The sequence below is a fragment of the Neomonachus schauinslandi genome, chromosome 16 (genome assembly GCF_002201575.2).
Source record: "Neomonachus schauinslandi chromosome 16, ASM220157v2, whole genome shotgun sequence".
Lineage (NCBI taxonomy): Eukaryota > Metazoa > Chordata > Mammalia > Carnivora > Phocidae > Neomonachus > Neomonachus schauinslandi.
The window spans coordinates 12,920,810-12,932,086 of NC_058418.1; the positions used below are offsets into that span (position 1 = coordinate 12,920,810).

General features: G+C 51.7%; 1 protein-coding gene across 2 annotated transcripts; it reads right to left on the minus strand.

Annotated features, from left to right (window-relative positions):
- Positions 1-1,369: 1,369 nt before the first annotated feature.
- Positions 1,370-10,118, minus strand: PSMC4 (proteasome 26S subunit, ATPase 4). Of its 2 annotated transcripts, none has more exons than XM_044921966.1 (11): positions 10,022-10,118; positions 9,006-9,104; positions 8,694-8,787; positions 6,759-6,905; positions 6,566-6,675; positions 6,362-6,455; positions 2,517-2,684; positions 2,359-2,435; positions 2,047-2,215; positions 1,779-1,834; positions 1,370-1,606 (listed from the first exon to the last, which is right to left on the minus strand). In XM_044921966.1, the coding sequence occupies exons 1-11, from the start codon at positions 10,055-10,057 to the stop codon at positions 1,493-1,495; spliced, it is 1,164 nt and encodes a 387-aa protein (XP_044777901.1). In that variant the 5' UTR covers positions 10,058-10,118; the 3' UTR covers positions 1,370-1,492. The 2 variants fall into 2 exon arrangements, with proteins under 2 accessions (XP_044777901.1, XP_021556438.1); XM_021700763.1 differs by having other exon boundaries at positions 8,694-8,880.
- Positions 10,119-11,277: the final 1,159 nt, after the last annotated feature.

Consider the following 11,277-nt stretch of genomic DNA (forward strand, 5'->3'; position numbering starts at 1 on the left):
CAGAAGGAATCCTTGAGTTGCCTGCCCGGGGCTCTCACTTAACCTCGTCTTCCGCACGCATGCCCTCTCTCATCCCTGCTTCAGGCCTGCCAGCCCAGAGACCCAGGGTCCAGACTTTCCTGGAGTAAACCTCCAGCCAGGCTGGCGAAGGGGTTCAGGGCCTGGAATAACAACTCGTTCCTTCCCTGCAGGCCAGGTTCGAGTCCCACTTGGTGTATGAATTCTGATTTCTGTGTAGCCTTTCAGGTAGTCCGTGTTTCCAGCCCTCCCCTTCAGAACTTGGCACTGGTGATCTCTGAGTGCTAATCTGTTCTGGGCTCCCCTTTACTTCAGGCTCAGTTGGGTTGATGAGCAGTTATCTGCCTCTCCCCAAAACTGTGTTGCTACCACGTCCTCTCTCTTCCTGGGTCCTTGTGAATGTACATCTTGCTCTCTTCTCTCCTATTTTAGCGAGGTTCCAGGGAGGAGGAAAGGGTAACCTCCACTCAACCTGCCATGCTCCTCTACAGAGGAATCACCCCCATCTCCTCAAGGACCTGTGACTACTGTTTTTCCTTATACTTTCTTCCCACCTCACCTCCAAATACACAGTGACATTTTTGTATTTGTTCAAGAAATAGTAAGTGAATGTTTACCATGTGTAGACACTGGGACTTGAACTGTGATCAGGCCACAATCCCTTGCCTATAGGAGCTTCCAGTTCAGAGGAGGGACAGGCAAGCACGTGAGGAAGTCTAAGGGGGCATAAGTCCCAAGCAGAGCATGGACATGGTGCCAGTGGAGCATAGAAGGGTTCCTTCCCAAGTTGAGGCATCAGGGAAGGCTATGCAGAGGGAGAGGTGTCTCAACAGAGACCTCAAGAAAGAATGGGAATTAGTCCAACCAAACACATTTGTGCCCCAACAAGACCACAGGGAGAAGAGCCAAGGACAGTCACAAAACCCAGCCATCCCACCTCCTCCCCGCAACCCTCATCCCTACTCTTGGGGACTCTACTCTGACCCTCAGCCCTACTTTTGGGGACTCTGCGGGGCTAGCTCCTTGTCCTTGATATTCCCTCTGAGTGTGAGGAAGGCAGGAATCACCCAAGACTCAAATGGTCTTCTACCTACTCTAAGAAATGTGGGTAGGGAAATGTGCAGGGGCTTTATTTGTGGTCAAGGGCTGTGGTCTGAGGTTCGATTTCCGCTTCTTTTCCTCAATTTTCTGAAGTCTTTTGATTTGAATTCTTTGCTTCTCTCTCAAACCGTAACCCAGGACTGTACCTCACCCATTCATCTGTCAGGAGAGCAGGAAGGGACAGAACATCCTATTCATGGCCCAGTTTTCTCCAAAGGAGTGAAACTTTTAGGAAGAAATTGAACAGATTCAATCTTGTATATTTATTGAGTAAACCAATCCTGGGTAAAGAAAAAAGAACACTAGGTTTTGGGACAGAGGCTGGGGAGGTGAGAAAAGTCCCCTCCCCTTCCCTCCCACCACAGGGGGTGGGTCACTTATAAAACTCATGCTCTTGCTCGTCCTTCTTGATGACTGTCTTGTACGCTTTCTCGAAGTCCTTTGCCAGAACAATGTAGCGGTTCTCACGGACGGCCAACATTCCACTCTGTTGAGGGACGAGAGTTAAAATCTATTCCCCAGCCCTAGTGATGGTGGAGGGAGACACCAGGCCCCAAGCCCCAGGGAGGCAATGTGGGACATGAGGATTGTGGCAGAGTGGTCTCAAAGAGGGTCTTCATACACCCCCTGCCAGGATCCAGAGAGAAACCCTCACTCACCTCCTGACAGATGGAGTTGATATCAGCTCCTGAAATCTTATCTGGTCGGGCCACATCTGCAGCAGGTGAATTAAGGAAACCCCTTTCCCTGCATGAGGGGGTAAATGCCTGGAACCAGAAGTCATCCTCGAGCTTTGTCACCACCCCCACCCCTGGACCTTGGTCTCCTGCCCTGTACAAGTTGGGTCACAGTGAAGGCAGAGATGGTGATGAAGATCCAGTCCCCGTTCCCAACCGGGACCCTCCCCTCACTTCCAGAGCAGGATACAATCTTCCAAGTCAACCTCCTCAGAGAGATTCATCTTGCTGGTGATAGTGGAGAAAATCAATCTCTTCTGGCGGCGGTCAGGGAGTGGAAATTCGATTTTACGGTCAAGGCGTCCTGGCCGCAGCAGGGCAGGATCCAGAGTGTCTGCTCTGTTTGTGGCCATGATCACCTGGCATTGGGGACAGGTCAGCTCAGGCCTCTGTCCCCCCTACACCCTCTTTCCTGTCATGATACCTGCCCCCGCACATGCCAGCCTCCACCTTTCCCTGATTCCCATACCACACCTCCCCTTGCCCAGCCTGAATCCCGAACCTTGACGTTAACGTTCTGGTCAAATCCATCCATTTGGTTCAGCAGCTCCAGCAGGATTCTCTGAACCTCCCTGTCAGCTGGAGAGCGCAACACGGTCAGTCCAAGGCATCCCATACAAGCCTGCTCAAGACCCCAGGCCCTGTTGAGGCATCACTCACCCCCTGTCTGGGCATCAAATCTCTTGGTGGCAATGGCATCAATCTCATCTATGAAGATGATGGCAGGTGCGTTCTCCTTGGCCAGGCGGAACACATCCCGGACCATGCGGGGGCCCTCGCCCAGGTACTTCTGTACAAACTCTGAGCCCACGACCCGGATAAATGCAGCTGATGGCAGGATGACAAGGGTTAGATGAGGAAGGGCCTCCCACAGGGTCTGTACTGCTTTACATAAAGAAACTGCGAGTCCCCTGAAGACATCCCTTTCTTTGAACACCCACTCCAAGTAGCCCGGGTCATTCTCTCATGCCCTGGGGCTGTGTCCCAGATCCTGCTGGGAGGACCAGGCATCTGCTTGCACCCCATAGCAACCCAGCAGCCCAAATCACGAATCCAGGACCCCAAGCACATATTCTGACATAACCAACAAGTGGCAATGTAGTTGAAGACAGGCTTGTTCTGGGCCTCTCCTTTTGAACTTATTTCTTAAAGTCTAACGTGTTTGTTAATGACTAGATGCGGCTCTGTATGGCATGGAGCAACAGAACCCTCCTTTCAGCTACCACAGGGAAGGGAGCCACGCTGTCCATGATGCAGCCCTGGAGGCTTTCTGTCCTAACCAGGAGCTGTGCATGTGGCAGGCCTGTTCCGCCACGCCCTAACATCCAGAATCCACACCCGGCTCAAGGTGTTCCTCCTCTCCCTACCTACATCACCTGGGGGCTCGCTCAACTGCAAACCTCAGGGTATCTAAACACATCCCAGTGTTTGCCTCAGCCACACATTTACGTGGCCGCTCTGCAGGTGTCCACATTGTTGAAATCCCAACTTCTGAACTCCCCATATCTGACTCGGGCCTCGGTCTGTCTGCCTTCCCCACACTCCACTGCTGCGGTGCCCTGTCCACCCCCCCCCCCCCGCCTCCCCTTCCCCGTCCTCCCAATCTCTCGTACTGTGTTTCAGGGAAAACCTCCTGGTCACTGAATTACAGCACGTCCCACACTCAGCCCGTCTTTCCCCAACGCCAATCCTGTGAGGGTCACCATTACCCACCCCCCCATGGCCCCAAGAAGAAAGTGGAAGTTGCTCCTGACTCCTCCCACTTGCCAACCCCCTCTAGTCAGTCAGTAAATCCTGTCACTTCTGCCCCCTGATTCTACCTTCTCTCTCCAACCCCTACCCCCAAGGCCTCTGCCCAAGGCTATAACAGTCAGTCCTCCGGATCACTCCAAAGTCTTCTAACTGGCTGTCAGATTTCTCCTCTCTCCAGTTCACTTCCAGCTGCCAGAATAATCTTTCAAAAAGCTTATCTAATCATACCACTTCTCTAATGGGGTGGCCACTGGCCACATGTGGCTGCTGGGGAACACAAATGTGGCTGGTCCAAAATGAGATAGGCTGTCACTGTGAAATACTCACCGGACTTCCAGAGAGACTTAGTACAAACTAGTGTAAAATACCTCAACAAATGTCCACCAACAAATGTCCGGATAAATAAAACATGGTATATACATACAATGGAATATTATTCGGCCTTAAAAAGGAATTCTATTTTGACACCTGCTCCAGTAAGGATGTGCCCTGAAGACAACAGGCTAAGTGAAAAAGACAGTCATGAAAACACAAATGTAGGATTCATCTACTTCTATGAGATACTCATGTATGACAGCCAAATTCCTCGCCACTGGAAGTAGAACAGAGGTTATCGGGTTTGGGGGCGAGGGGGTGTGGAGAACACAGTTAGTGTCTAATGGGTATGGAGTTTCAGTCTGGGACCATCGTTCTGTCCCAAGTTCTGGAAATGGGACAGGGGTGGAGGTTGTGCAGCACTGTGAATGTTCTTAATGCCACTGAATTATACACTTAAAAATTGGTTAAAACACTAATTTTTGTTATATATATTTTACTATAGTAAAAAAATTTTAAAAATCTTCAATTTTATATCTGCTACATGTTAAAATAATAGTACTTTGACTATACTTGTTAAATAAAATATATTAAGTTCACCTACTTCTTGTAACTTATTTCTTTTAGTGGGTACTAAAATTCTTAAATTCTATATGCAGCTTGCATTGTATTTCTATTGTCTCCTGCCCATCTAAAACCACCCTGCTCTCAGGACAATGTGCAAAATCCCTGAGATTTGTGCTAAGACTATATTCACACCCTTTCTGAGCTCTCCAGCCTCACCCCTGGGGAACCTGCCAAGCACAGCCCTCCTTCAGCCAGCCCGCCAACATCGGCTGAGCAAGTACCACAGTGCGTTACTGGGCAGACGCAGGAAACGCAGGAAAGAACGAATGTACGAGGTCCTACCCTTGTGGAGTTTCATCGTGGTCTACTCACAACTCACTCAATAAAAAGTTCTTTCCCACCCCGGGCCTTTGCACATACTATTCTGGGATGCTCCCTCCCAATTGTGTGCCTGACACATCGCTCATGCCTCACTTCCTCTGGGGAGCCCTACCTGAGAGGCACAGGCAGAATGGACCAACGTGCCCTCCCATGAGGGCGATCCCACTTCTCTCCCTGCTTCCCTGGGGCATCTACTGCTCTGCAGACTGCTCCTACTCAACCTCCCCTCCAACTGAGCCCCCTCGCTCACTCACTTCAGCTGCAGGGGCCTCCTTGTTATTCCTGGAACACTAAGCACGTTCCCGCCCCACAGACAGTGCCGCCGCCTGATACGTGCCTCCCGCAGACATCCATGTAACTCACTCCCTCACGTCTTTATGTGAACATCACCTCATAAAAGTCTTCCCCGACCACCCCCCAGTTCTGCCATATAAAGTGGAAGCCCTTTGTCCTGCTTCCTCTCATCATGCGTTCAGCACCACGTGACCTATAATCTGTTCACCTGTTTATCTGTCCAAGGACTTCCCCAACTAAGACATCACCTCCACGAAGAAAGGAGACTTTGTTCTGTTCACTGCCATGTCTCCTGCACTTAGAGCGTGGCTTGGCACACTTAGGTACTCAATAAATAGTAACTGAATGACTGAGTTCTATGTGTTTTTCTTTTTCCGCAGCCACACTGGGAGGTTCTCCAACACGGGACATGTCTGAGCTCAGCTCAGGGCCTGGGAGAGCAGAAGTCCAATGAACCACTAAGCAAATGAATGTTCAGAACAATGCTGGCATTTCTTGTCCACTCTCTACGTGCCAGGTATGGTTCTAGAAGCTTTATATTGATTTAATCCTCCGAATAACCCAGACAGATAGGAAACGGAAGTCACAGAGAGACTAACTTATTGAGTAGTGACATACACTAGCTTACATAGGGGAGCCAGATTTCAAACCCACTCAGCTTGGCCCAGAAAACCCACTGCTTAACCACTGCCTTCTATTGCCCCCAGCTCACACGTGTTAAGATTTTAAGATGTGCTGAGCCCGAATCTCAGGCTTTATAAACAGTAACAGAGCGACTTTCAGACGTTTTTGTCTGGAAGCTACAAGAAATACGTGTATAAACAACCACAAGTGTATGTGTGTACGCAAAAGGTTTCACGAATATGAGCTCTTACTATGTGGGATGGATGCTGATGTTTCCAGTTTCATTTTTTTACATGCTGGTTGCAACCCATGAATTTGAACTCATGGTTATTAATGGGTTGACAACCCACTGTGAAGCAAGTCTTCTGTTAGACGAGGGGACTGAGGCATGAGGCAGTGAAGCCACCTCCCCAGGACGGCACAGCCAGTAAGAAGCAGCCTGGGGCTTTGACCCCACAGCCCCCGTTCTTAATCACCACACCTTGCCACTTCCTGGGGAAGATGAGAAAGCAGGGAGCGAGGTCCCAAGAGCCCAGAAGGTCAGAGCTCCAGGGAAGGGCCCAGTAGCTCACCTGTCGTGTGATGAGCCACGGCCTTTGCCAACATGGTCTTCCCGCAGCCGGGTGGACCATACATGAGGACGCCTCGGGGAGGGTCAATGCCGATCTGAAATGCAGAGGTAAAGGATGAGCCAGGGAGTCCCACCGCCAACTCGAGACACGGCGGTGGGAGGGGGGCGGGGGGCTGTCCCTTCCCTGGCACTTCCAGCCCCTCACCTGCTTATAGAGCTCAAAGTGTGTAAGTGGGAGCTCCACAGCCTCCCGCACTTCTTGCTTCTGGATGTCCATGCCCCCGATGTCTGCATACATCACGTCTGGCTTCTGGTCTGGTGGGAGAGCAGAGCGGGGGCTCCCAGCCTGGCCCACAGGGTCCCCTCAGGCTTCCCCAGCCCTGGGCTCCCCCTCCCACCTGAGGTGAGCATCATGATGCTGCTGTCTGCCTCAGGAGGCAGCACGTCCACCAGGGCATTGCTGTGCTTGTGGAGGGCCACCGAGGCATTAGGCTTGAGCAGCTCCCGGTCAATGGTGCTCAGGATGCGCACATAGTAGTTGGAGCCTTTGGGAGACAGGAAGGGAGCAGGGAAAGTCAGAAGTGCAGAGAACCTCAAAACTGTCTCCTCCCCCAAATCTTAGAGTCGTAGCCTCCAGGCCAACAGTATCTTTCACTCAGACCCCGAACAGCCCTCCTGGCCTCTAGTCTTGCCTCCTCCGGTCCATCCCCACATTCGTGACGACAGCTTCCTTGTCCATCTCCAGCCCCGACGGTCTCTCAAGCTCCAGCCCTAGGTGAGCAGCAGCCTCCTGGAATGTGTCCCCCCGCGTGTCCCCAGGGTCTCCCTCACTCACTGTGCTGCTTCTCTTGGGTCCCTGTCTCAGAGAGGCCCGTGGTCCCTAGTCACCAGCTAGAGTCCCAAGGCTCATGCTGGACCTTTCTCCCCTGCCCTCCACAGCCCATCAGTCCCTGTGCTCTTCCACCCAGCCTCCTGAATGTCTCCAATCTCCTCTCCTTCACCACAGACCCCACCTGATTCAGCCTTCCGCTCCCACCTAGGTCTCTGCACCAGACTCCTCCCTGCTCGCCCAGCCTCCAGGCTCACGGCTCCCATCCACCTTCTACTCTTATGGTGCTGATACTCACCTCTGTGCAGCATCAGTCTCTCTCCTGACCTTCAGACCTGGCTGTCTAGCAGCCTCCCAGACCCCTCCCTGTGAAGTCCTCGGCTGCCTGCACTGTCTCCCTCCAAACCTACTCTTCTGCCCATGTTGGCATCTCAGGGATAGCCCCACTGTCCCCCTAAGTCCTACAGGTCCAAGACACAAGCCTCATTCTGGGGATCTCCCTCCCTTCACCACCTCACCTCCGGCCCCTCAGTCCAATTCCAGGCCCAGTTACACTCTGTTCCCCACCTTTACAAGAACATGGCTTGGTCCAAAAGAGCAGAAGCCAGAAGCAGGAAATGACAGATAACACACAGAGACAACAACCATCATAAGGGCAGGGCCTGAACCCATGTTAACAACAGCAGCTACCACATACTGAGTCCTACCAGAGCCCAAGCTCTTCACACTTCACCCATGGTTTCAAATTGCCAGTCCCAACCCAGTAACTGTCATGAAATCAACTTAGAGGGTCACACCCAGAACACTGTTTAAGACAAAAACAGGCTAGAACAGAATAAAAAACATCAGAGTATGTGACACATAGTAAGGCTAAATATCATTTGATGAAACTTTCAATATATATTTAGTTTTTATATATGGATATGTATGTAGCTGACCCTTGAACAATGCAGGGGTTAGCAGCGCCGACCCCTCAGGCAACTGAAAATCCACATATAACTTGACTCCCCAAAAACTCAACTACTAATAGCCCACTATTGACCAGAAGCCTTACCAATACCAAAAACAGTCAATTAACACATGTTTTGTATGTTTTACGTATTATATACTATAACCTTACAGTAAAGTAAGCTAAAAAGAGAAAATATTATTGAGCAAATCATAAGGAAGAGAAAACATGTTTACAGTACTGTACTTATCCAAAAAATCCGTGTATAAGACCCATACAGTTCAAACCTGTGTTGTTCAAAGGTCAACTGTACACCTAGGTACATATATATATACACGAACACACACAAAACACACACATACACACGTGTAGAGAGAGAATATAAAATATGTCTACTTCTATATCAAAGTCAGAAAAACACCATTACATTGCCTTGCTTTGTTTGTTCTTCTAAGACCCCAGCACACTTCCTGGTCCGTGACAGGAAAAGAATTAACCGATGTTTAATGAACAGATGAGTGAACGAGGTGCCCCCCTACGCACCCACCCACGCACCTGTGGTGGAGCCCACAATGGCTGTATTCTGATCCACAGCCTCCAGAAACTGTCCGATGACCAGAGGGATGCTCTGGATTCGCTTCACCTCCTCCTGGGCATGGAGGAATTCCTTCTTCAGGTTCTTCTGCTCATCCTTGATGTATTCCTCCTGCACCTCGAGGAACTCCAGCTCTTGCTGCAGCTTCTGTGAGCGGAGAGGGGTAAGGTAGACGGTTGTGTCCGGTCCTGCTGAGCCAGGCAGCAGTGGAAGGTGGGGGGGAGTACAGCATGCTGGGTCCTGTGCAGGGTCCAGACTGTGGCTGACTATACCTTGTAGCGGCTGTACAGGTCCTCCAGGTCCTCGGGCTCAGGGCCCAGGAAGGAAAGGCCCGTCTGGGGCCGTGACACAGACAGTGCTGGGATCTCATCCTAGAACAAGGGAGAAAACTCAGGTTGGAAAAAGAGCGTCCCCTCATGAGAGAATCTAGAGCACCCTCCCCACTCCACCATGAACCACTCAGCCCCTAACAGGCTCCTGACATCATTCAGCCCCTCTAAATAGACTCTACAAGCCTCTCAGTCCCCTAAATAGGCTCCTGATGTCACCTAGCCTCTAACAGGGCCCCTCTGTCAACTAGCTCCCCAAACAGGTATTTTACTATCATATGCCCCTTGTAACATATCCCCAATATCAACCTGACTCCCAACTAGGGCCTAAAGGTCACATCAACTCCTTACCGGACTCTAATGCCTCTTAGCCCCCGTCAACTAGTTCCTAGTATCACATGACTATCTCATTATAGGCTGTTAAAGTCACCTTCGAACATTCTAACATTACCCAGTTTTCCCCAAAAGATCCCTCATGTCACAGAACCCGGACTCAAATTAGGTCCTTATGTCATCCAGTTCCCTAGGTCGGCCGCAAACATCACTCGGCCAGACCACAGATATTACGAAGCCCCCCAACACCAGCCAAGCCCCGAACGTCAGTCAGCTCCCCGGCCCCCCGTGAGACATCATTCGGCCCACGGCCAAGTCCCCTATCACTCACACCCCGACACATCCGCAGCCCCGCCGGGTCACCGATATCACTAAGCACTCCTAGCTAGCCCCCGAAATCATTCCGTGCCAAAGAACCTGTAACGTCACTCATTCCTGCAGCCGCGCGTTCTGAGCCTTACTGCCCTCCTAACATCATTCAGCCACAGAGCCAGGCCTCGGGACGGCATAGAGCTCTCCACCGAGGCCTCCAGAACCAGCCAGACCCGGGCCGGAAATCCCGCAGCCACTCAGCACCCCACGCAGGTCGGCCTCGCCCTCTCCCCGCGAGCCCGGCAGCACCGGACCTGAGCTTTCTCCACCAAGATGCCTATTTCCTCCATAGTGACCAAGCCGGCCTCTTGTGGCCCAGCCAGATCTAGTCATCGCTTCCGCCGACGCTACCGGAAGACTAGGGCCTCAGTGGATTCTGGGAAACGTAGTTTAAGACTTCGCTAGGGAGGGCTGGATGGGCCGCAAAGGATGGAGGGAAGGGAAGTCTTCGTCCTGGGCTCCGCCGCCAAAACAAGCTTAGGCGCCCTCCTTACCTGGGCTGGGGACGGCGCGCGTGCGCAGTAACGCGTGGTGGCACCACCTCGAGCGGCGTCCGCGCGCAGTTTTTCTCGCCAGTAGGCGGCGCTGCCTCCTTGCTTTTTCAGTTGAGGAACTGGCAGATCCGTCCGGGAGAGCTTGGTGGCCAAGGGCTGGTGGCGCTCATTTAGTGGCAGGGCTGGAGATGCTTTGGGCGGGGTTCCCCAGAGGGGTTCCTTTAGGAGATCTAAATGTGGGCAGCGCCCGAGGATTGTCCCCCGCGTGGGGGCGGGAAGCACCGGGCTCCACCCTGGGGGTTGATATAGTGTGGGCCAGGAGTGAAGGCTGGAGAAAGAATTCTTGAGACGTTTTTGGTGGAAGAAGGTGCTTTATTATAGCAGGGGGACAGGACCCGTGGGCAGGAAAAGCTGCACTTGTGTTTGTGAGGAGTGACTGATTAAATACCTTCTAGTTTGGGGGGGGGACGGTGCTAAGGATAGAGTAAGTAATAGTCTCTAAGGAATTTGGAAGTAAAGCTTTCAGGACCTTGAGGGGCTAGCTGCTGCTAAGATAAGATTATTTACAAATACCTAGTAAAACATCAGTCTTGAGGCTCTTCAGATGTGTATCAGTGGGCCATATGCTCTGGAGGTCGTTGCAAATATATCTTGGGGAGTGTTGACCGCGATCAGAGAAAGTGACACTAACAAGAGCAAAGCTATGGTGGTAAAAACAATGGAGGAAGTCCTTGAGAGAGCTGTAGGAGTGTGACAATCTGTAAGCCTCAGGAATTCCACCCCGGGGAATGCGAGCCTCAGCGAAGTGTGGCCTGGTTTCTTTTTCTCCCATCAGGGTTGAGGAGCCCCAAGCCTGCGTTACTGGTTAGCAGTGAATCAAGTAGAAACCAGGGTCAGGGCTGGAGAAAATGAGGCAGCCGTGCGAGGCATTGGGCCCGAGGGAGACCTGCAGACCTATCTATGCCAGGCCCTGCCTAAGTCATAGGTGCCTCAACTCACTGAATCTTGATAGACAG

Coding starts and splice junctions, on each gene's coding strand:
- PSMC4 (XM_021700763.1), bottom strand. CDS start 10,057: ATGGAGGAAATAGGCATCTTGGTGGAGAAAGCTCAG. Junction 6,456..6,565: donor ACTTTGAGCTCTATAAGCAG/GTGAGGGGCTGG, acceptor TCTGCATTTCAG/ATCGGCATTGACCCTCCCCG. Junction 2,685..6,361: donor CGTGGCTCATCACACGACAG/GTGAGCTACTGG, acceptor TCCTGCCATCAG/CTGCATTTATCCGGGTCGTG.